At 46.0% G+C, this 25788-nt stretch overlaps 1 protein-coding gene across 17 annotated transcripts in view; it reads left to right on the top strand.

The window, feature by feature from the left end:
• LOC100380746 (eukaryotic translation initiation factor 4 gamma 1) overlaps nucleotides 1-25788 on the top strand; it is a 58328-nt gene that overhangs the window by 11867 nt on the left and 20673 nt on the right. For 14 of the 17 annotated variants that reach the window (XM_045714595.1, XM_045714600.1, XM_045714605.1 and 11 more), the window contains 15 exons: nucleotides 245-340; nucleotides 567-721; nucleotides 4959-5054; nucleotides 5624-5702; nucleotides 5849-6847; nucleotides 8107-8195; nucleotides 13609-13789; nucleotides 16490-16623; nucleotides 16875-17027; nucleotides 17746-18147; nucleotides 18385-18531; nucleotides 18883-19116; nucleotides 19314-19418; nucleotides 23018-23347; nucleotides 23697-23826. In XM_045714595.1, coding sequence (XP_045570551.1) covers nucleotides 245-340; nucleotides 567-721; nucleotides 4959-5054; nucleotides 5624-5702; nucleotides 5849-6847; nucleotides 8107-8195; nucleotides 13609-13789; nucleotides 16490-16623; nucleotides 16875-17027; nucleotides 17746-18147; nucleotides 18385-18531; nucleotides 18883-19116; nucleotides 19314-19418; nucleotides 23018-23347; nucleotides 23697-23826 — 3330 coding nt within the window. The remainder of the gene's footprint in view (nucleotides 1-244; nucleotides 341-566; nucleotides 722-4958; nucleotides 5055-5623; nucleotides 5703-5848; nucleotides 6848-8106; nucleotides 8196-13608; nucleotides 13790-16489; nucleotides 16624-16874; nucleotides 17028-17745; nucleotides 18148-18384; nucleotides 18532-18882; nucleotides 19117-19313; nucleotides 19419-23017; nucleotides 23348-23696; nucleotides 23827-25788) is intronic. The other 3 variants (XM_045714607.1, XM_045714608.1, XM_045714611.1) reach the window with 1 other exon arrangement.

The following is a 25788-nucleotide window of genomic DNA, read 5'->3' on the forward strand; positions in this document are numbered from 1 at the left end:
TAGGTTGTGTGTATGGTGGTCTCTGTTCTCTCTTTAGGATCTGTGTGTGGGGGGGGGGGGCTTTGGTTCTGCTCTATCAGTCTTCTCACCTGCTGCTTCTCACTGCCTTAACACCCTGCTTACTTCTGGTTCCCTTCACTCACTCACTCTGCATCTGTCTCTTCCTGTCCTCTCTCTTCTCTCCTCCCTTTAATTTTCCTTCCCTCGCTCCCTTCCTTCTTCCCTCTCCCCCCGTTGTGTTCAGAGCCCTCTCTGGCTGCGAGGGAGAGGAGAGGGGGCGGGCGAGAGAACGGGCGTCTCTCTCTCCACGGTGCTCCTCTCACCTCCCAGCGCTACCCCGGTGAGTATGTGTGTGTGTACTTGCGTGTGCATTTGTGTTGCTTAGTATGTGCTGGGCTGCATCTTTGTCGGCCTAATATGTCTGCATAATGTGTTTTTTCCCTTGTGCACATGGTTTAGTTTTGCTGCGGATGCATGTGTGCATGTTCAGTCTGTGTGTGAATGTCTCTGGCTCTTTTTGGGGTGTGTTTGACTGACCTCCCTTTCTCCCTCCCTCCCCCCTACAGCAGGTGCCTACTACCCGGCCCAGCCCCAGTACAGCCACACACCCCCTGTCCAGACCGCGCCCGTCATGATAAGCCCCGCCCAGCCCCAGCAGCAGGCCTTGCCCCCTCAGCCGCCGCCGAGCCAACCACCGGCACCCAAGAGGGAGCGCGTAACGGTACTGTACCACACACTGTTGCATTTCCACTGAGACTTTACCCCGGTGTTTGGCCGAAAGACAGACATTTGACTTTCCACTAGGGATGTTAGCTGCCGAAAATACATTTGACAGGTCATGCTTATCGGTCAATTTGCATAATTTAGTGGAATTAAATTGTCGTGTGTGTATTTTCGTTAGCAGTCATGCATCTTATTTATCACATTTGCACAGCATACAGTGCCTAGTTTGAGGAACGGAGTATCCTATTACCTGTCAGACAGCGCAAGAGTAGCTCCTCACTGGAGTGAAACGTGTTTTTGTAAACCCAGTCATTGCGCAACAAATAACAATTCTAAATGCAATCGCATGTTAATTTTGAAGGCCACAATTTAAATGGAGCTATTTTCATTTCTCAATCTCAACTGGTAATTAAAGCGCGCCTCCCATTTGTTATTCGAGTGCATAGGCCATAGTCAACAGTAGGCAGGCTATCAACGTGTCACCACCACTTTGCAACGTGAGCTTGAGGCAGTGATTGTTTTAAACCTGAACATTTGACTTTACTTCATATTATAAGTAATGTCTTACCATGCTTCAAAGTAGCCTAGCCGAAATCCAGCCACAGAAACATGGAGGCAGTTATTTTATAAAAAGACTTCCTCATGACATCAAACCAGCATTTCTCTCCTGTTCTATTGGTTTTACATCAACTTTTGTTGTCCAGAAGCCAAAGGCACAATCCTAGTCATATTAGCAACTCATCCCAGTGGTTATTAGATTCCCCCTCTTTCTAACAGACATTTTCATTATGGAACTGCTCTCATTATGTGAACTGTTTAGAACAGTGTTTTCCTGTAAATTGCATTTTGGTAAAAGTTTTAAAAATACGTTTTATTTGCTGCTTCATTACAGGAGTTGAATCTACGCGGGCTGGTACCCGTGTCTCACTGGGCCATGGCTCCGGTGGACTTGCTCTAGCTACTTTTCACCTGGCATTTACTATCGCTCGACCGATATGAGATTTTTGGGTCCGATACCGATTTTAGGGAGGCGAAAGTCGCCCTATATTTCCTGATTCGTTTTTTTAGATGGAGTGAAAAATACCTTTTTTTTTAAATAAAATATTCTCCAAATTGTACTCGGAGGGATGAACAGATACTCTAAATTATGATTTCGTAAATAAATATTAAAGTGAACATGATTTAAGAATATTTTATTTGTGGTTTACATGATAACCACCAAAAACAACTATATATATCCTCTAAATCAGAAAGTAAATACAAAACACTTTCAATTGACCTCCTAAGGTACAACTTAAAGATGTCTGTCTATGGCGGTGAATAAGAAGGCAGTAGTATTTGTGCTGAAGCACTAATAAACAAGAAGGGCTGAATGAATTAACCTGTAATCTGAAACTACACTGTGCACAAGATCACAAACTATGCAGTGAAATTGTGTAATATGCAGTTCATAATGTCACCACTTAGTAGATTCACTACAGTGCTGTACAACAGTCAAAGGTCATGTAAAGAAACACTTTATGGCAACCTGCAATGAGAGCTTGTCATGACACGCACACGCCAGCTGTTCATTACCAAAATGTTTTCTTAGTGAAACCATAATGTAAATTACACTGTTATTCAATACAAAATGTATTGGCTAATATATTTCAAGTGCAAGTGGCATGTGCTGATGACTGAATTTTAATGCAGGAAAAAGCTGGCCGCACTGTTTTTTTTTAGCCACACGTTCTAATTTCGCAGCTAACAATCTCTCATCATGAGTGCAAGCATATGTCCTGAATGATAGATCTGCACCAACTAACTAAATGGTCCCGTGTGGCTCAGTTGGTAGAGCATGGTGTTTGCAACGCCAGGGTTGTGGGTTCAATTCCCACGGGGGACCAGTACGGGGAAGAAAAAAAAACATGTATGAAATGTATGCATTCACTACTGTAAGTCGCTCTGGATAAGAGCGTCTGCTAAATGACTAAAATGTAAATAAACCCACTAACGTAATAGGGCCAGACAGTAACACTGCTGTTTTTTTTTATCATCGATGAGTCTGTGTTCTCTTTGGCTCCAGCTGGCTAGATGGACAGTTGATCATTTTCCTTATCAAAAACAACTGTTTAGGCGATTTGAGGTTGTTGATTCTGCTTTTCAGCCCTAGCTATGGTAACACAATTTCCCTAGTATATTAGCAGTGGAAAAGCCCTGTACTATGACCTTGCTGCTGAGGTCAATGCAGTTCAGCAGTAGGTAGAGTAAATGTTGCCCCTTAACGCTGATACGGGATCCGATATCTTCTCACCCCCCCTCATGGTTAAAGATAGAATCGGGGGAGGGTAATCTGATCCTAGATCAGAATTGGGCTTAGGGTAATCTGATCCTAGATCAGAATTGGGCTTAGGGTAATGTGATCCTAGATGCGTGGTTAAGGGCAATTCCAACCATGTGCTAAAGATGGAGAGGAGAATGAATCAAGGGGAAATAATTATCCCCTAGTTTTGACGGGAGAAGAGAAGGAGATTTTCATTTATTTAGGCCTATTTAACCAGTGTTATCGGTGCAAAACGTTTTGCAACAGGAAACGAAAACGAGCATTTCATACATATTGAAAGTTCAGTCACTCCCAGTTTAGGTCCGTTTTCTTCTGTTTGATGTCTAGTGAATACGATCCAGGTTAGTCAGTTAATAGCACATTTATAAACTCAGCAAAAAAAGAAACGTCCTCTCACTGTCAACTGCGTTTTATTTTCAGCAAACTTAACATCTGTAAATATTTGTATGAACATAACTAACGGAAATGGAATAATGTGTCCCTGAACAAAGGGGGGGGGGTAAAAAAATCAAAAGTAACAGTCAGTATCTGGTGTGGTCACCAGCTGCATTAGGTACTGCAGTACATCTCCTCCTCATGGACTGCACCAGATTTTCCAGTTCTTGCTGTTCTTGAGATGTTACCCCACTCTTCCATCAAGGCACCTGTAAGTTGCCGCACATTTCTGGGGGGAATAGCCCTAGCCCTCACCCTCCGATCCAACAGGTCCCAGACGTGTTCAAAGGGATTGAGATTCGGGATCTTCGCTGGCCATGGCAGAACACTGACATTCCTGTCTTGCAGGAAATCGAGCACAGAACGAGCAGTATGGCTGGTGGCATTGTCATGCTGGAGGGTCATGTCAGGATGAGCCTGCAGGAAGTGTACCACATGAGGGAGGAGGATGTCTTCCCTGTAACGCATAGCGTTGAGATTGCCTGCAATGATGACAAGCTCAGTCCGATGATGCTGTGACACACCGCCCCAGACCATGACGGACCCTCCACCTCCAAATCTAACCCGCTCCAGAGTACAGGTCTCGGTGTAACGCTCATTCCTTCGACGGTAACCGCGACTCCGACTATCACCCCTGGTGAGACAAAACCGCGACTCGTCAGTGAAGAGCATTTTTTGCAAGTCCTGTCTGGTCCAGTGACGGTGGGTTTGTGCCCATAGGCGACGTTGTTGCCGGTGATATCTGGTGAGGACCTGCCTTACAACAGGCCTACAAGCCCTCAGTCCAGCCTCTCTCAGCCTATTGCGGACAGTCTGAGCACTGATGGAGGAATTGTGCGTTCCTGGTGTAACTCGGGCAGTTGTTGTTGCCATCCTGTACATGTCCCGCAGGTGTGATGTTCGGATGTACCGATCCTGTGCAGGTGTTGTAACACGTGGTCTGCCACTGCAAGGACGATCAGCTGTCCGTCCTGTCCCTGTAGCACTGTCTTAGGCGTCTCAAATTATGCACATTGCAATTTATAGCCCTGGCCACATCTGCAGTCCTCATGCCTCCTTGCAGCACGCCTAAGGCACGTTCACGCAGATTAGCAAGGACCCTGGGCATCTTTCTTTTGGTGTTTTTCAGAGTCAGTAGAAAGGCTTCTAGTGTCCTAAGTTTTCATAACTGTGACCTTAATTGCCTACCGTCTGTAAGCTGTTAGTGTCTTAACGACCGCTCCACAGATGCAGGTTCATCAATTGTTTATGGTTCATTGAACAAGCATGGGAAACAGTGTTTAAACCCTTTACATTGAAAATCGTTGAAGTTATTTGGATTTTTACAAATTATCTTTGAAAGACAGGGTCCTGAAAAGGGAAACATTTTTTTGTTGATTTACAATGACTGCTTGGGGGCGATGTGATTGTCTTAATACTATGAATTAATTTCTAGAACTACAGTATAGACTGTTTAACCTCATCCTGCACCCCCTAGATCAGAATACGAGACCCCAACCAGGGGGGCCGTGATATCACAGAGGAGATCATGTCCGGGGGAAGGGCCACCTCCACCCCCACCCCCCCTTCACAGGTACGCATCACTACTCACTGGAGCATGTAATGTTACAGAATGCACAGATAAACATTGTTGTCCAATAATTCGATTTCTTGCTGTTCACATCCTGAGACTTTTGATTGGTATTTATCAAATGAGGATATCAAACTATCAACAAAAAAAAGCATAAATGTATCATGAAACAGATGATTGTCCGTCAGATAGAACAGGGAATCTATCAGCTCTATACTTCCTAGTTGAATAAATTTAACGTTAAGTGTTTCACATCACTTAATACATCCCCTGATTTCTCCTCATTGGATTTATTCCCAGTGATGAGCTCACAATGCAAGTTTGGAATCCTGTGGCTTTGAGATGATTCCACAGTGATGATGTCATAGAGGAAACCAGGAAGTTTGGAATGGAAGCCAGATGTTCCATTCAGTGTTTATTTTTATGGTTGTTGTGTGTTCTCTCCAACTCTCAACTTGGCTGGTTTTGATCAACCAGGCAATAGGATAGCATTTAAAAAAAACATAGTATTTTGTATCAAGTATATTTTTGCAATGCTAGTTTTGATGTTGCTTCTCGTTTTCGGCCCCTAGTCGTCCACCACAGAGGAAGAAGGTCCTGCCCAGACCAACGGAGAATTTACTAACCCCGTCACCATCGTGACGAGAACAGGTGAGCCTCTTCTCAGGTCTTGTGGTACTACAATGTTTATACAGCCACATTTTGCCAGCATGAATAACTAATTTGATCGTCAGTGATTGATTGCAGTACATTAAAGGTCCAAAACAGTTCCAAACTGATTTCCTTCTTTGTTGCAGATGAAAACGCGGAACCCGCGGTTTGCACAGTGACGGCCGCCGAAACCCTGCCTCCAGTGTTGTCAACTCCAGAGCCTGCCACCACAGCTGTCCCACTGGAGGCCAAACAGGAAACCGATGGCCAGGTTGCCCCGCTTACTGAACAGGTCGTCAGTGAATCAGATGCCCCCGTGGCAGGGATGAGGCCCGAGGTGCCCATCCCACAAAGGGAAGACCAGGCCCCTGCCTCCTCCCCCCTGACAGCTTCTACCTCCCCTCCCCCTGCAGAGGTACAGACTCCACCCCCTGCCATCACCATGGCTCAGGCCAGCCACACAGTGGGCGCTGGTGTGACCCCCGCGGTGAAGGCAGTGACCCCCGAAGGTCCTTCCACACAGGTAGAGCCTCTGGCTGCACCAGCATCTGTGGAGAAGCCTCTTGCCCAGGTAGCGGAGGAAGTAGAGGAGAAGGTAGAAAAGGTCAAGAAGGAGCCGGCAATTACCATCAATCCAGAGGCAGTAGTGGCTGTTGTGGTCATTGAAGAAGACATTGAACCCGCTCCTCAACCTGTGACCCCCATCGCCATGGCAACGGGCAACTATTTCGCCCCGTCCTTGAAGTTGGTGGCTGCTGTGGAAGCGGCCACTAAAACTGAGAGAGGGGTGTTGCCGCCAGCGCCTAAACAGAAAGCCATGACCGAGCCCGTTTCTGCCCCCGCTCATGCCGCCACTCCCTCTGTCCCGGAGGCGGAGCCTGCCGTGGCCCAAAAGAAGGTGGAGCAGCTGCCCCTGTCCAACGGCCTCCCCCAGGAGGACCCCGACGAGGTAGACGCCCCCGTGGCTGCACTAGAGCGCATTGCAACGGAAATCACAGAGCCTGCCGCTCCCCCACCTCAGGAAACGGCTAACCCTGCGCCTGCTGCCGTGGAGGAGGAGGAAGAGGAGGTGGAGGAGGAGCAGAAAGAGGATGCATCCCCAGTGCCCTCGTCCAGCAGCCCTTCAGAGGACACGTCTATGCAAGGTGAGCGGGAAGGATTTTTACCTGTCAGGTCACTTGGTCAGGAAAAACTGTAGTATGTGCACCAAGGTTTTGGTGTGACTGGGGCACCCAGGGGTTCTTGGTGGTGTGCTTCAGATTTGACCCTTTGCACCCAGGGGTTCTTGGTGGTGTGGCTTCAGATTTGACCCTTTGCACCCAGGGGTTCTTGGTGGTGTGGCTTCAGATTTGACCCTTTGCACCCAGGGGTTCTTTGTGGTGTGCTTCAGGTTTGACCCTTTGTACCCAGGGGTTCTTGGTGGTGTGCTTCAGGTTTGACCCTTTGTACCCAGGGGTTCTTGGTGGTGTGGCTTCAGGTTTGACCCGTGGCACCCAGGGGTTCTTGGTGGTGTGGCTTCAGGTTTGACCCTTTGTACCCAGGGGTTCTTGGTGGTGTGGCTTCAGGTTTGACCCGTGGCACCCAGGGGTTCTTGGTGGTGTGGCTTCAGGTTTGACCCGTGGCACCCAGGGGTTCTTGGTGGTGTGGCTTCAGGTTTGACCCGTGGCACCCAGGGGTTCTTGGTGGTGTGGCTTCAGGTTTGACCCTTGGCACCCAGGGGTTCTTGGTGGTGTGGCTTCAGGTTTGACCCTTTGTACCCAGGGGTTCTTGGTGGTGTGGCTTCAGGTTTGACCCTTTGTACCCAGGGGTTCTTGGTGGTGTGGCTTCAGGTTTGACCCGTGGCACCCAGGGGTTCTTGGTGGTGTGCTTCAGATTTGACCCTTTGCACCCAGGGGTTCTTGGTGGTGTGCTTCAGGTTTGACCCTTTGTACCCAGGGGTTCTTGGTGGTGTGGCTTCAGGTTTGACCCGTGGCACCCAGGGGTTCTTGGTGGTGTGGCTTCAGGTTTGACCCTTTGTACCCAGGGGTTCTTGGTGGTGTGGCTTCAGGTTTGACCCGTGGCACCCAGGGGTTCTTGGTGGTGTGGCTTCAGGTTTGACCCGTGGCACCCAGGGGTTCTTGGTGGTGTGGCTTCAGGTTTGACCCGTGGCACCCAGGGGTTCTTGGTGGTGTGGCTTCAGGTTTGACCCTTGGCACCCAGGGGTTCTTGGTGGTGTGGCTTCAGGTTTGACCCTTTGTACCCAGGGGTTCTTGGTGGTGTGGCTTCAGGTTTGACCCTTTGTACCCAGGGGTTCTTGGTGGTGTGGCTTCAGGTTTGACCCGTGGCACCCAGGGGTTCTTGGTGGTGGGGCTTCAGGTTTTGATGTAACAAATTGAATGTAACATTCCTTTCTTCTCTCTTCTAGCTGCTGTGTCTGTGCCAAAGAAGAAGAGGAACATGAAGGAACTGAACAAGAAGGAAGCCATCGGAGACATGCTGGATGCCTTCAAAGAGGTGTGTGTCTGTGTGCGTGCATAGAATAGAGCAGCCTTATAAAGTCAAACTATCCTAAACAGTTGTCCTTGACCACTTTTCAAGGTGCCCCAGTAGTAAACCTTGCTGTGAGTAACAATCTTACAGGTTTTAACTGCATGGTATCTGCAGCCAGCCTCTACTTCGGTTGGACTGTTCATTGGGGTTGGGTGGTATTTCAAATTTCAATATCGTCATACAGTTCTGCTCTCATCCCGGGATTTATGCTTTTACCGATATAGTACACAAGGGTTCGCCCAAAAACACAGAAAAGCCAGTTGGGTGTCTATGACCAGAATGCTAACGAAATTAGAACAAGTAAAAGCGAATTTGCATAGAGGCTTCTAGCTAAATATGCTAATGAGCACAAATGAAAATCAAATGTATTTATGTAGCCCTTCTTACATCAGCTGATATCTCAAAGTACTGTACAGAAAGCCAGCCTAAAACCACAAACGGCAAGCAAGGCAGGTGTAGAAGCACGGTGGCTACAAAAAACTCCCTGGAAAGGCCAAAACCTAGGAAGAAACCTAGAGAGGAACCAGGCTATGAAGGGTGGCCAGTCCTCTGCTGGCTGTGCCGGGTGGAGATTATAACAGAACATGGCCAAGATGTTCAAATGTTCATAAATGACCAGCAGGGTCAAATAATAATAATCACAGTTGTCGAGGGTGCAACAAGTCAGCACCTCAAGAGTAAATGTCAGTTGGCTTTTCATAGCCGATCATTGAGAGTATCTCTACCGCTCCTGCTGTCTCTAGAGAGTTGAAAACAGCAGGTCTGGGACAGGTAGCACATCTGGTGAACAGGTCAGGGTAGTTGAAACTGGAGCAGCAGCACGGCCAGGTGGACTGGGGACAGCAAGGAGTCATCAGGCCAGGTAGTCCTGAGGCATGGTCCTAGGGGTCAGGTCAGGGAGAGGGAGAGAGAGAGAATTCACCCAGGACACCGGATAAGACAGGAGAAATACTCCAGATATAACAGACTGACCATAGCCTTCCGACACACAAACTACTGCAGCATAAATACTGGAGGCTGAGACAGGAGGGGTCAGGAGACACTGTGACCCCACCCACTTTGCCAAAGCACAGCCCCCACACCACTAGAGGGATATCTTCAAACACCAACGTACCATCCTGAGACAAGGCCGAGTATAGCCCACAAAGATCTCCCCCACGGCACAACCCAAGGGGGGGCGCCAACCCAGACAGGAAGACCACGTCAGTGATGCACCCCTCCTAGGGACGGCATGAAAGAGCACCAGTAAGCCAGTGACTCAGCCCCTGTAATAGGGTTAGAGGCAGAGAATCCCAGTGGAGAGAGGGGAACCGGCCAGGCAGAGACAGCAAGGGCGGTTCGTTGCTCCAGAGCCTTTCCGTTCACCTTCACACACCTGGGCCAGACTACACTCAATAGGACCTACTGAAGAGATGAGTCTTCAATAAAGACTTAAAGGTTGAGACCGAGTCTGCATCTCTCACATGGGTAGGCAGACTATTCCATAAAAATGGAGCTCTATAGGAGAAAGCCCTGCCTCCAGCTGTTTGCTTAGAAATTCTAGGGACAATTAGGAGGCCTGTGTCTTGTGACCGTAGCGTACGTGTAGGTATGTACGGCAGGACCAAATCGGAAAGATAGGTAGGAGCAAGCCCATGTAATGCTTTGTAGGTTAACAGTAAAACCTTGAAATCAGCCCTTGACGAATTGCAAAGGCAGGCAATCCTGCTCATAAAGTTATACATACAGTGCATTCGGAAAGTATTCAGACCCCTTCACTTTTTCCACACGTTGTTACGTTACAGCCTTATACTAAAATGTATAGAGTAAAAAAAAAAAATACTCATCAATCTACACACTACCCCATAATGACAAAGCGAAAACTGGCACAGACACAGTCTGAATACTTATGTAAATGTGATATTTCAGTTTTTATTTGTAATTTGCCAACATTTCAAAAATCTGTTTTTGCTTTGTTGTTATGGTGTGTTTGATTAGGGGGGGAAAATCATTTTAGAATATTGCTGTAATGTGGATAAAGTGAATGTTTGAATACTTTATGAATCATCTGTATATGGGTAGGAGCTACCGAGTTTGGACGTTTCCAAGCTAATGTAAACGAGAGACTCTGCAAAGGAACGTTTTAATGCTTGCTTGTCTGAAGGAAGTACTGTACTGGCTCTGGAGCAGCATGTGTACACGCTGTGTCTGTGTGGAGTCTGGAGTCGCTAGGGCAATGGTCCTGCCTGTTCTGCTCAGAAAAGAGGGGTAGGAGCAGACCGGGCCAAGAACGGTGAGGAGAACAAATGCTAGGAAATCAAGATAGCAGTGGGCGCTGTACAGAACTCATCCAAAAGGGCATTGACTTCTCAAACACGGCGGAAAGCCACACGATATGAGGCCCTATCTCCTTATATAATTCAACCACTTAGATAACTAGGAAGTTAAACAAAATTCATAGCTGAACTCAACTGTTATCGCTTTCTCCCGTTGTGCTATTTGCAAACAAGTGACTGGCTCAACTGTTCTGGGGAACTAAGGTTAGATGCACAATGTAAAGTAATGTGACAGGTGAAATGAAGAACGCCATCTGCTTCATGTCCTAAAGTATTGCACAAGTTGGCTGCAGGTAATTACTTAAGTAGCTACAAATATAACAACTTACTGAACTCAAAATAAATAATGAACTTAAAATACATTTCAAAAGTATTGAAAAACTATTCCGTGGCTATTTCCAAATACCCCGGTATACGGTATATCGCCTAAGCCTACTGTTCATTAGTCAGTGCAGGAGCAACTCGGCATGTGGCATCGTTGGTCTTTGTGCCTGGAGTCCTGGTATGTCTGTCGAGACAAGCATTTCACTTCCCAGCAAGTTTTCTTCATTAACTGACCAATTTGCTAATTAAAACTTGTATGTTAAAAATAGAAGGAATAAAGGACTGTTTACACACCAGTGTTTTCCACTAGGGCCGGCTGTCAGCTAAACGGACGATTTACGGACTCATTTTCAGCTGGCTCCTTTTTCCACTTAGCTAGGCTACTTTTCAATTTACTCGGCAGAAAAAAGTCTGCCCAGCCCTCATGAACGATATGCATCTTCTAGCGATCTATAGATCGGACAGACTCCTGTCAGTCGCAAAGTGAGCGCTCACGGAAACACTGCTGGTTTGACAGTGTTAGGTTCTCATTTTCAGAGTACGAACTCAACGGGCACTATGAAAGCTTTAAACCAAGTTTATTCTGCCCAGAGGGTCAATACCGCTGCATTAGACAAAAAAATGGTTTTACCCGTGGTAGTATGAGTCTCCTCATTGCTACACATTGCATCCTTATTGCTAGGCAGGGAGCTAAGTGATCTGGGCCTTAAACGGTTCCTCCCTTTATCAGTACTGCCACATGTGATAGTTTTCCCTGCTCTCTGCCTCTCCCAAGCTTCATTATGGCACCTCTCATGTCTCTTTTTTATAATTGGTGATTCATAATAGTTAAACCTCAAAAACCAAACCTATCAACAGTCTGCTGTCTGTCCTGCCTCTCAGTGGGTGGGTGGGTGTGTGTGTGTGTTGTGATTGCAGTCAAATTTATTTACAGAAGGAGAGGGCATGATGCTCCTTCGTCTCTGATTGAATTTGCAAATCCCATTATAATGTGGTAACAATGAGTCAAAATCCACTTAACCTATTGTTTACTGGCACATTCATTTATCTTTTGCTTGTTTCATATGCAGCCACGGGGTGGTGGGGCATGGGCTATTTACTGAGCTTTGACTTAACAACAAGCTTGACTAGTTTTATTAAAGGTGTGGAACTGACTGAATAAAGTCGATCTCATATCTTTACCATTCATGTGTAACAACATAGTTATACTGAGTACAAAACATTAGGAACACCTGCTCTTTCCCTGACACTGGCCAGCTGAATCCAGGTGAAGCTGTGATCCCTTATTCATGTCACTTGTTAAAACCACTTCAATCAGTGTAGATGAAGGGAGGGAGATGGGTTAAAGAAGGATTTTTAAGACTTTGAGACATGGATTGTGTGTGTGTGCCATTGAGGTTGAATAGGCAAGACCAACAAGCCTTTTGAACGTGGTATGGTAGTGGGTGCAAGGTGCACCGGTTTGAGTGTGTCATGAAGTGCAACACTGCTGGATTTTTCACGCTTAAGTTTCCACTGTTTATCAAGAATGGCCCACCACCCAAAGGATATCCTGTCAACATTTCAACTGTAGCAAGCATTGGAGAACATGGGCCAGCATCCACGTGGAATGCTTTCGACACCTTGCAGAGTCCACGCCCTGACGAATTGATGCTGTTCTGAGCGCAAAATGGGGTGCAACTCAATATTAGGATGTGTTCTTAATGTTTTGTACACTCGGTGTGTTATGTCAATGGCATCGTGAACTAAAGAGCTCGTTTGTATTTTCAATATGAAGTCCATCAGGACTTGCCAGACAGTGACGTTAGTGATTGGCTTGTCAGTAGCCTATCGCATCGGTAAGAGAGCCGTTCATTTGGCTCCCTAATTTGCATACTGGTAGTGTTTTTGGCAATTATTTGCAGATAAATGATAAACATTCAATGAAGATGGTGAATACCTGCTTAATTTTCTGTCATATTGCAGTTAGCTGAGAAAATGCCTCTTAAGGAAGCTTGAAGCCTGTGGGTCAGTTGCTAAACAAGTGTTTTATTTTTTTAAATAAATGACATTCTGCAATTGAGTTGCATACACTTGTTGAAATTATTTTAGTTATTGAATTGACGTTCCCTCTCTTAATTGAGCATCTGTTCTGTTTTATTCTAGATCCATTTAGTCACTGGAAAAAGTGCCAATCACACAATTTGTTTGGTTTAAAATTGTACCTTAAATCACTTTAAAGATAATTTGGCCACTTCATTTTTCTGTTTTAAATAAAATACATTAATTTTAAAGAACAAACAAAAATACTTTAATCTCAAGAGGAGGCAGGTTTAAGGTCATATAGTCCTAGACAATATCCAAAATGACTAACAATACACTGAGTTCCGACATTTACAGTAACTTAAATTGTAAGCACAATACCACAACAAATTTTGCCAATCTGGGAGGTCAATCAAGTACTCAACAATTTCACTGTGTATTTTGGATGGAATCAAGGCATTAGAATGTACCAGAGGCCACCAAAATAAATCTTCTTCTGCAAAAATGTCATAATAGCCCAGGGGAGCCTGGCTGGCTACTTTTTTTCTATTAGGCTGGCTACTCCATGTGCTTGTGGAAAACCACTGGTTACTCACCCCAAATCCCCTAACATGAACCACGAAACTGACTTGAGGTCAGCATATAGGGTCTCAACTTCCTTCTACTCTCTTACCCTTCAATCTTCCTGCCCCTTCTCCCCTCTCTCGTCTGTACAGGAGGAGGCGGCGGCACCTGCCACCGAGCCCTCGTCTTCACCGGCAGAGCCCAGCCCTGTGGCCCCGACCTCCTTGCCACCCGCCGACGCGCCAGACGAGACGTGGGAAGAGAAGGAGGACAAGCAGAACGCTGACACACCCCCGCTCAAACCGGGCGACCTCAAGTACCAGTACAAAGGAGGTTGGTGGTCCCTTAGAAATGACTGAAGATATCAGTCAAGGATCTTTATCGGACTCAATGAATATCGAATATTCGTTGATTTGATTCTTTGTGAGAGGTGTCCTCATTTTTCCCGTCATATGAAATGTCTCATCGTTGAAATGTGCAACAAACTGTCTGTTTCTATAACCACATTTCCATCCACGGATTTTATGCGAGTCAAGTCATACCGTATAAAAATAAATCACAACAGCTGTGATGGAAAAAGGAAGTGTCGGTACAATTATCAAAATGTCGACAGACAATAGGTTCGTTCGACATAGTGGGATATTTTTGTCAGTAAAATCAATTATGCAACAAATTGCAGCGGAAACGATTTCTTGCGCGATTTTTGATAGCATCGTGTGACTGCAAATTTCATAGTTATTTTATGTTGTGTGGTCCTCTCACTATGACTTGAAAAAGCATGCACCGTTTAAAGGGCTACAGAGGAAATAAGTTATGATGAACTTCACAGGATGGTGAAAGTGCACAGTGATGAGCTTGATGCTCCTTTCCAATAAATATTGAGTGTCTTGTGACATGATGATCCCTGCCAATTAATCAATCTCATCATATAACCTAACCTGTCCACTTTATTAGCGAACTGTTGTCTAGAGTAGAGGTCGACCGATTATGATTTTTCAACGGCGATACCGATTTTATTGGAGGACCCCAAAAAAGCCAATACCGATTAAATCGGCCGATTTTTATTTATTTATTTATTTATTTTGTATATATTTGTAATAATGACAATTACAACAATACTGAATGAACAATGAACACTTATTTTAACTTAATATAATACATAAATAAAATCAATTTAGCCTCAAATAAATAATGAAACATGTTCAATTTGGTTTAAATAATGCAAAAACAAAGTGTTGGAGAAGAAAGTAAAAGTGCAATATGTGCCATGTAAAAAAGCTAACGTTTAAGTTCGTTGCTCAGAACATGAGAACATATGAAAACTGGTGGTTCAATATTTCTAGTTCTTCAATATTCCCAGGTAAGAAGTTTTAGGTTGTAGTTATTATAGGAATTATGACGTGTCGACTATTTCTCTCTATACCATTTGTATTTCATATACCTTTGACTATTGGATGTTCTAATAGGCAGTTTAGTATTGCCAGCCTAATCTCAGGAGTTGATAGGCTTGAAGTCATAAACAGCGCTGTGATCAAGCATTGCGAAGAGCTGCTGGTAAACGCAGGGAAGTTGAAATGAATGCTTACGAGCCTGCTGCTGCCTACCACCGCTCAGTCAGACTGCTCTATCAAATATCAAATCATAGACTTAATTATAATAAAGTAAACACAGAAATACGAGCCTTTGGTCATTAATATGGTAAAATCCGGAAACTATCATTTTGAAAAACAAAACGTTTATTCTTTCCGTGAAATACGGAACCATTCCGTATTTTATCGAACGGGTGGCATCCCTAAGTCTAAATATTGCTGTTACATTGCACAACCTTCAATGTTATGTCATAATTATGTAAAATTCTGGCAAAATAATTACGCTCTTTGTTAGGAAGAAATGGTCTTCACACAGTTCACAACGAGCCAGGCGGCCCAAACAGCTGCATTTACCCTGACTCTGCTTACACTGAACGCAAGAGAAGTGACACAATTACCCTAGTTAATATTGCCTGCTAACATACATTTCTTTTAAGTAAATATGCAGGTTTTAAAAAAATATATATACTTCTGTGTATTGATTTTAAGAAAGGCATTGATGTTTATGGTTAGGTACATTTGTGCAACGAATTCGCTTTTTTTTCGCGAATGTGCTTTTTAAATCATCACCCGTTTGGCAAAGTAAGCTGTGATTCGATGATAAATTAACAGGCATTGATTATATGCAACGCAGGACACGCTAGGTAAACTAGTAATATCATCAACCATTTGTAGTTAACTTGTGATTATGTGAAGATTGATTGTTTTTTATAAGTTAAGTTTAATGCTAGCTAGCAATTTACCTTGGCTCATTGCAGCCACAAGGTCCTTTTGACGCTGCACTCGCTTAACAGGTGGTCAGCCTGCCACGCAGTTTCCTCATGGATTGCAATGTAATCGTTTGGACGGCGATTATATTGCAATGGATTGCAATGTAATCGCCGTCCATAACAATTACCGATTGTTATGAAAACTTGAAAGCGGCCCTAATTAATCGCCCATGCCGATTAATCGGTCGACCTCTAGTCTAGAGTGCATGCGCAAAAAACAGATTGGGCAAGTTTGCCCAAACAGTTTTTGTGACAAAGCCATCGACAGACTGGAAAATGCAATGGAAACACATTGAACTTGTTTAGTTTTTTTTTATTCGGTACATGAGTACTTTAGCGCAAAAGTTATTTTTATGTGCACTACATCATCAAGCACAGCCTTTTATCTGCCAATCCGTTTTGATGGAAACAAACCTCTGGAGGGAAAATTGGCATATTTTGTTAAGGTGGATATTATAATATTCGCATGAAAATCTATCACAAATTTAATGGAAACCTAGCTACTGTCAAAGACCCCCTTTACTCATGTGTATGGCCAGCATTATCCCTAATGAAATGCATGTCTCTTTAAGAGTAGTCTGATAGAATGGGTTGGGTGTGTTACAACAACAGCTAAGCAGTATAAAGAGTCCTTCGTAGCCAATTCAAACTCTCCCACCCTTTCCTCCCAACAGAGCAATGGAAGCCTATCGACCCAGAGGAGAAGAAGAGGTACGACAGGGAGTTCCTGCTGGGTTGCCAGTTCATTAGTGCCAGCATGAACAAGCCTGAGGGCCTGCCTCTCATCACCGACGTTGTGCTCGATAAGGTAAACTATACCATCAAATGAATTCATTTTCTGATCCAGTATGGTGATTTTTATAGGCATCCAGTTAAAGGTATTATTCTAACAAGTGTTATGAAATAAAAGGGATTATGCTCTAATGCAAAGTTTAGGTTTGTTTTTATGTGGATTTTAACACCTCCCATCTCTCAATCATGTGCTTTTCTAGTATCTCTGTCCCGATGTTAATCCAATGTCAAAATTATAGGTACATAATTCTCTCTTTCTCTGTGTAGGCGAATAAGACGCCCATGCGCCCAGCGGAGCTGGGTCGCAACATGAACGCCGGGCCAGACTTCACCCCCGCCTTCATGGGTAACCTGGGTAGACAGTCCTCTGGAGGAGGTGGGGGAGGGGGGCCACGGGGCCCTGGAAGGGACCACATGGGAGTGAGTACGGCAGTGTGTTGGCTGTGTGTCCTCTAACTCTATGGTCAGTGTATTGAGATCCCATAATTCAGGACCAAGATGGACGATTGTTTGGTCATGTTAATAGGATGCCCATTATAGTGTTCTATTTATTTATATTGGTTCTATGTGTTTTCAGTGTGTGTTGGTCAGTATTTGTTAGGTTTGTGGGCTGTTGGTGTGTGTCAGTGTCTCTTGGAAAGCATTAGTCATAGTTCAGAGTACATAGTACGTCACTCTCCAAATGTCTCTCTCTTCTTCCTCCCATGTTCACTGATTTGAAAGGAAATTACTGGTGTAAGGAATATGGTGGAAACTCCCACTAGCCCATGCCTCTACCAATCAAATGCTATTAGATTTGTGGGAAGTAGCGAATTAGTGCACACTGCAGGAGAAAGGAGATATCATTGGATGCACCCTTTTTGTCACGTGTTTCTTTAAAACAAGTGATTTGATCATCAACCAATGATTTATTGTGAGCATTTAAAGATAACTATTGAATGGCGTTCTAAGACTTCCATTGAGTGAAACTGGCCCTGCTCTCTACCTTGTTTCTGTCTAAAACTGCTCTGGTAGTGTATGATTGATAGCCCGGTGTGTTTCTAGAGTTCATAGACCTCGTCTCCCCCCCTCCCTCTTTATCACTCTTTCCCCCTACCCCTCTCTCTCCCCTTCCAATCTATCTCTCCTCTTCCCCCAGCCCCCCGGACCACGGCGCTCCCAGCAGGGCCAGCGCAAGGAGCCCCGCAAGATCATCACAATCTCCTCATCGCTAGGTGGCGAAGTGGAGCTCAACAAGGCGGAGAAGGCCTGGAAGCCCACAGTGAAGAAGGCTGTGACCCGGGGCCGAGGCGCCGCCCCCGAGGATGAGGAGAGCGACGACCCCGAGCAGGCCAAGACCCAGGAGCTGTTCAAGAGGGTCCGCTCCATCCTCAACAAGCTGACCCCTCAGATGTTCCAGCAGCTGATGAAGCAGGTCACAGAGCTGACCATCGACACGGAGGAGCGGCTGAAGGGAGTGATCGACCTGATCTTTGAGAAGGCCATCTCTGAGCCCAACTTCTCTGTGGCCTACGCCAACATGTGCCGCTGCCTTATGGGGGTGAGTGAAGTGTTTGGGCGGTCCATGTTAGTTTTTTTTATTTCCTTTCTCTCTCACTCTACATTGAGCCTTGTGTTTGGACCACTGCAGTCTATTGATGAAATTTAACAACTCAAGGAGCTGAGGACAAGCCCTCTCCTTTCCTTTGATTCTGTCTTTATCCTACTGGACATAAACCAAACAGACCTTGAAGTTAACTAGTATTTCTCCTTGTTTCCTTTCATTGGCTCTTTCTAGTTGAAAGTGCCCACCACAGACAAGCCGGGAGTGACTGTAAACTTCCGCAAGCTGCTGCTCAACCGCTGTCAGAAAGAGTTTGAGAAGGACCAGGATGATGATGTGATCTTTGAGGCCAAACAGAAGGAGATGGAGGCTGCCAAAGAGGTAGGGGAGGATCCATTTCACATGACAGTTTAGTCATTTAGCAAACGCCACATACATGCATTCTTCTTAAGATGGCTAGGTGAGAACACATCACAAGCATTTCAAGTACATTTTTCCTCAGTATTTATCAGAAAAATCCATGCTAGTGGGAAAAGAGAAGTGGCTTTTTGGGGGGGGTTCGATGTGTAATATTAAAAATAGATGCTGCCGTTCTTTTTTTATTATTCAACATTCAACAAACTAGTTAGATAGGCAACCTGTGTAATAGATGCGTTTCCATTCTGTTTCACCCTCCATGCACAATAAAGCTTTGTGAACTTTCACACTAACCTCGGACCTCTCGTTTCCCAGGAGGAGAAAGCTGGTCTGAAGGCGACGCTGGAGGAGGCCAAAGACAAGGCGCGGCGGCGGTCGCTGGGCAACATCAAGTTCATCGGCGAGCTGTTCAAGCTGAAGATGCTGACGGAGGCCATCATGCACGACTGCATCGTCAAGCTGCTGAAGAACCACGACGAGGAGTCGCTAGAGTGCCTCTGTAGACTGCTGTCCACCATCGGCAAGGACCTGGACTTTGAGAAAGCCAAGGTACGCAGAGAGAGGAAGAGAGCGAGAGACACACACAGTTAGATGGACACACAGGCACGCACACACAGGAGCAGACACACACTCACACTGACATCATTTCCTTTGCAGAAACTAGAATGGCCACACCCACCCACCCCCAGTCTGACTGTCCCTCTGTCACCCACCCCCAGTCTGACTGTCCCTCTGACCCCCCCCAGCCCCGTATGGACCAGTACTTTGCCCAGATGGACAAGATCATCAAGGAGAAGAAGACCTCGTCTAGGATCCGCTTCATGCTGCAGGACGTCATCGACCTCAGACGGGTACAACTACACCTCCCCCATCCCTCTCTGTACAATGTTCTCTCCTCTTTTCTCGTTCTCTTTGTTTCTACTCCTCATTTTCTCGCCCTCTTTCTCTCTTCCTCCATCTTCCTTGCTCTCGCTCTCTCTCGCTCTCGCACACGCATATATATAATTCAATTCAGAGGGCTTTATTGGCATGGGAAACATTTTAAATTGCCAAAGTAAGAGAAATGGACAATAAACAAAAGTGAAATGAACAAGAAAAAACTGTGAACATTACACTCACAAAGGTTCCAAAAGAATAAAGACACTTCATATGTCTATATACAGTGTTCTAATGATGTGCAAATAGTTAACCTCTCTGGGGTATGTGGGACGCTAGCGTCCCACCTGCGGGACACACTCGCCAACAGCCAGTGAAATAGCAGGGCGCCAAATTCAAAACAACAAAAATCTCATAATTCAAATTTCTCAAGCATACAACTATTATATCCCATTTTAAAGATACACTTCTCGTTAATCCAACCACAGTGTCCGATTTTCAAAAAGGCTTTACAACGAAAGCATAACATTAGATTATGTTAGGACATCGCCTAGACAAGAAAAACCACACAGCCATTTTCCAAGCAAGGAGAGGAGTCACAAAAAACAGAAATACAGCTAAAATGAATCACTAACCTTTGATGATCTTCATCAGATGGCACTCATAGGACTTCATGTTACACAATACATGTATGTTTTCCTCGATAAAGTTCATATTTATATCCAAAATTTACAGAAATACTCATCATAAACGTTGATAAAATATACAACTGTTATTCAAAGAATTATAGATACACTTCTCCTTAATGCAACCGCTGTGTCAGATTTCAAAAAAGCTTTACGGCGAAAGCACACTTTGCAATAATCTGAGTAGAGTGCTCAGCAACAACCAATACAGATACCCGCCATATTGCGGAGCCAACAAAAGACAGAAATAACATTATAAATATTCACTTACCTTTGATGATCTTCATCGGAATGCATTCCCAGGAATCCCAGTTCCACAATAAATGTTTGTATTGTTTCGATAAAGTCCATATTTAAGTCGAAATACCTCCTTTTTGTTCGCACGTTCAGTCCAGCATTCCAAATGCACTGTGCTCGCGCAGTAAGTTCAGACGAAAAGTTATATTACAGTTCGTAGAAACATGTAAAACGATGTATAGCATCAATCTTTAGGATGTTTTTATCATAAATCTTCGATAATATTCCAACCGGACAATTCCATTGTCTTCAGAAATGAAAAGGAACACACCTAACTCTCATGTGTGCCCGCCTGTCTGAGCTCATGTAATTTCCTCAGTCATCTGATTCCAATGGCTCTTATTCTCTCCCCATTCACAGTAGAAGCATGAAACAACGTTCTAATGACTGTTGACATCTAGTGGAAGCCTCAGGAAGTGCAAAATGACCCCACTGGATAGGCAATCACTTGAAAACCTACAAACCTCAGATTTCCCACTTCCTGGTTGGATTTTTTCTCAGGTTTTTGCCTGCCATATGAGTTCTGTTATACTCCCATACATAATTAAACCAGTTTTAGAAACTTCAGTGTTTTCTATCCAAATCTACTAATAATATGCATATCCTACCTTCTGGGCCTGAGTAGCAGGCAGTTTTCTACGGGCACGCTTTTCATCCGGATGTCAAAATACTGCCCCCTACCCCGATGAAGTTAAAGCACAAAAGGGAAAATAAATAAACATGAATATGGGTTGTAAACTCAGCAAAAAAAAGAAACGTCCTCTCACTGTCAACTGCATTTATTTTCAGCAAAATTAACGTGTAAATATTTGTATGAACAGAACATGATTCAACAGCTGATACATAAACTGAACAAGTTCCACCGACATGTGACTAACAGAAATGGAATAATGAGTCCCTGAACAAAGGGGGGGTCAAAAGTAACAGTCAGTATCTGCAGTGCAGCTCCTCCACATGGACTGCACCAGATTTGCCAGTTCTTGCTGTGAGATGTTACCCCACTCTTCCACCAAGGCACCTGCAAGTTCCCGGACATTTCTGGGGGGAATGGCCCTAGCCCTCACACTCCGATCCAACAGGTCCCAGACGAGCTCAATGGGATTGAGATCCGGGCTCTTCGCTGGCCATGGCAGAACACTGACATTCCTGTCTTGCAGGAAATCACGCACAGAACGAGCAGTATGGCTGGTGGCATTGTCATGCTGGAGGGTCATGTCAGATGCACCTGCAGGAAGGGTACCATATGAGGGAGGATGTCTTCCCTGTAACTCACAGCGTTGAGATTGCCAGCAATGACAACAAGCTCAGTCCGATGATGCTTTGACACACCGCTCCAGACCATGACGGACCCTCCACCTCCAAATCGAACCCGCTCCAGAGTACAGGCCTCGATGTAACACTCATTCCTTCGGCGATAAACGCGACTCCGACCATCACTCCTGGTGCGACAAATCCGCGACTCGTCAGTGAAAAGCACTTTTTTCCAGTCCTGTCTGGTCCAGCGACGGTGAGGTTGTGCCCGTAGGCGACGTTGTTGCCGGTGATGTCTGGTGAGAACCTGCCTTACAACAGGCCTACAAGCCCTCAGTCCAGCCTCTCTCAGCCTATTGCGGACAGTCTGAGCACTGATGGAGGGATTGTGCATTCCTGGTGTAACTCGGGCAGTTGTTGTTGCCATCCTGTACATGTCCCGCAGGTGTGATGTTCGGATGTACCGATCCTGTGCAGGTGTTGTAACACGTGGTCTGCCACGGCAAGGACGATCAGCTGTCCGTCCTGTCTCCCTGTAGCACTGTCTTAGGCGTCTTACATTACGGACATTTCAATTTATTGCCCGGGCCTCATCTGCAGTCCTCATGCCTCCTTGCAGCACGCCTAAGGCACTTTCATGCAGATTAGCAAGGACCCTGGGCATCTTTCTTTTGGTGTTTTTCAGAGTCGGTAGAAAGGCGTCTCTAGTGTCCTAAGTTTTCAGAACTGTGACCTTCAAACTGTGCCTACTGTCTGTAAGCTGTTAGTGTCTTAACAACCGTTCCACAGGTGGGAAGCATGGGAAACAGTGTGTAAACCCTTTACAATGAAGATGTGAAGTTATTGGATTTATTTGGAGTTCATTCATAAAAATCCTAAATATCTTTGAAACACAGGGTCCTGAAAAAGGGACTTTGGGAATCGCTTCCGTTCAGGTGGTTGTAGAATTTAACAGCTCTTTTCTGGGTTTTGATCATTAGCGGGTATTGGCCTAATTCTGCTCTGAATGCATTATTTGGTGTTTTATGTTGTACACTGTGGATATTTTTGCAGAATTCTGCATGCAGAGTCTCAATTTGGTGTTTGTCCCATTTTGTGAATTCTTGGTTGGTGAGTAGACCCCAGACCTCACAACCATGAAGTGCAATGGGTTCTATAACTGATTCAAGTATCCCTCTCTAGCTTTCTTTCGCTTTTGTCCGGTTATTTGTCTTCTGTGCAATAGTATCATTACCATCATGGCATCAGTAATTACCATAGTAATTAACCATATGGCCCTGAATCAGCTTTGCTTATCTTAGACTTTAAAGAGTCATCTCACTCCCTCTCCCTCCCTGCAGAGTGGCTGGGTGCCCCGGCGGGGGGAGCAGGGCCCTAAGACCATTGACCAGATCCACAAGGATGCTGAGCAGGAGGAACAAATGCAGCAGATCAAGGTTCAGCAACAGCTCATGTCAAGGAACGACGGAGGAGGACGAGGAGGTGGTGGAGGGGGAAGAGACGGGAGGGGGGGAGACAGAGGAGGAAGGGATCAGGGGGGCCGCGGGGGCCAGCATGGGGGCCAGCAGGTGGGAAGGGGCAGCCAGCCCCAGGACGAGGGCTGGAACACAGTGCCCATCTCCACCAAGAACAGACCCATCGATACCAGCCGGCTCAGTAAGATCACCAAGGTGAGGGGAGAGTTTCTTCATGTTTAGAACTACTAAAGGAACCTGTGTTTTTACTACATTACGAACACATGGGGTTCCTAATTCTGGCTGGGAATGTAAACAAAATTGTACGTATTGCCTTTTTGTGGCTCACAAGGATGCTTTTTGTATTTGCCATATAGCGCATGACAAGGTGAAGAGTTGTGTTGTCAGGGCTGAATGCTTTGCCTGGATGTCATGGATGTTGGACTTTCTTTACTTTATTAGACATTTTTCATCAGGTGTTTTACCAAGTCAAGTCCCACTGAGATGGATATCATTTTGGTATATCACCTCTGCTCTCTTAACCTTTTGACCTCTCCCCCACTAGCCTGGTGCTCTGGACTTCAGCAACCAGCTCCTAGCTCCCCAGCTCGGGGGTAAGGGCATGTGGGGCAGCTGGGGCAAGGGCAGCAGTGGAGGCACCACAGGAGCCAAGCCTGCCACCGGAGCTGACCCAGGTAGGGGCGCATACGCATGTTCAAACACGCACACGCCTAACACACGGGCAAGACTAAACATGGAGTCTCTTAGAGACCTACTTCATACAAAGACATCCCTCACATAAAACCCCAACAAATGTGGCTCACTGTATACACACTAAACACGCACATCTATACACACTAAACACGCACATCTATACACACTAAACACGCACATCTATACACACTAAACACGCACATCTATACACACTAAACACGCACATCTATACACACTAAACACGCACATCTATACACACTAAACACTCATGCCTGTACACACAGTTAACACCTACCATTTGTATTGTGTTGACCTCTCTCGTGCTCTCTCTCTCTCGTGCTCTCTCTCTCTCGTGCTCTCTCTCTCTCGTGCTCTCTCTCTCTCGTGCTCTCTCTCTCTCGTGCTCTCTCTCTCTCGTGCTCGCTCTCTCTCGTGCTCTCTCTCGCTGGCTCTCTCGTGCTCTCGCTCTCTCGTGCTCTCGCTCTCTCGTGCTCTCGCTCTCTCGTGCTCTCGCTCTCTCGTGCTCTCGCTCTCTCGTGCTCGTTCTCTCTCGTGCTCGTTCTCTCTCGTGCTCGTTCTCTCTCGTGCTCGTTCTCTCTCGTGCTCTCTCTCTCTCTCTCTCGTGCTCTCTCTCTCTCGTGCTCTCTCTCTCGTGCTCTCTCTCTCTCGTGCTCTCTCTCTCTCGTGCTCTCTCTCTCTCTCGTGCTCTCTCTCTCTCTCTCGTGTCTCTCTCTCTCTCTCGTGCTCTCTCTCTCTCTCGTGCTCTCTCTCTCTCTCTCGTGCTCTCTCTCTCTCTCGTGCTCTCTCTCTCTCTCGTGCTCTCTCTCTCTCTCTCTCGTGCTCTCTCTCTCTCTCTCTCTCTCGTGCTCTCTCTCTCGTGCTCTCTCTCTCGTGCTCTCTCTCTCGTGCTCTCTCTCGTGCGCTCTCTCTCGTGCGCTCTCTCTCGTGCGCTCTCTCTCGTGCGCTCTCTCTCGTGCGCTCTCTCTCTCTCTCGTGCTCTCTCTCTCGTGCTCTTCTCTCTCTCGTGCTCTCTCTCTCTCGTGCTCTCTCTCTCTCGTCGCTCTCTCTCTCTCTCGTGCTCTCTCTCTCTCGTGCTCTCTCTCTCTCGTGCTCTCTCTCTCTCGTGCTCTCTCTCTCTCGTGCTCTCTCTCTCTCGTGCTCTCTCTCTCTCGTGCTCTCTCTCTCTCGTGCTCTCTCTCTCTCGTGCTCTCTCTCTCTCGTGCTCTCTCTCTCTCGTGCTCTCTCTCTCTCGTGCGCTCTCTATCTCTCTCTCGTGCTCTCTCTCTCTCGTGCTCTCTATCTCTCTCTCGTGCTCTCTCTCTCTCGTGCTCTCTCTCTCTCGTCTCTCTCTCTCGTGCTCTCTCTCTCTCGTGCTCTCTCTCTCTCTCTCGTGCTCTCTCTCTCTCTCTCGTGCTCTCTCTCTCTCTCGTGCTCTCTCTCTCTCTCTCGTGCTCTCTCTCTCTCTCGTGCTCTCTCTCTCTCTCTCGTGCTCTCTCTCTTTCTCGTGCTCTCTCTCTTTCTCGTGCTCTCTCTCTCTCGTGCTCTCTCTCTCTCGTGCTCTCTCTCTCTCGTGCTCTCTCTCTCTCGTGCTCTCTCTCTCTCTCTCGTGCTCTCTCTCTCTCTCTCGTGCTCTCTCTCTCTCTCTCGTGCTCTCTCTCTCTCTCTCTCTCGTTCTCTCTCTCTCGTGCTCTTTCTCTCTCTCTCTCGTGCTCTCTCTCTCTCGTGCTTTTCTCTCTCTCTCTCTCGTGCTCTTTCTCTCTCTCTCTCGTGCTTTTCTCTCTCTCTCTCGTGCTCTTTCTCTCTCTCTCTCGTGCTTTTTCTCTCTCTCTCGTGCTTTTTCTCTCTCTCTCTCGTGCTTTTTCTCTCTCTCGTGCTTTTTCTCTCTCTCTCTCGTGCTCTTTCTCTCTCTCGTGCTCTCTCTCTCTCGTGCTCTCTCTCTCGTG

The sequence above is a fragment of the Salmo salar genome, chromosome ssa03, assembly GCF_905237065.1.
Source record: "Salmo salar chromosome ssa03, Ssal_v3.1, whole genome shotgun sequence".
Classification (NCBI taxonomy): Eukaryota; Metazoa; Chordata; class Actinopteri; order Salmoniformes; family Salmonidae; genus Salmo; species Salmo salar.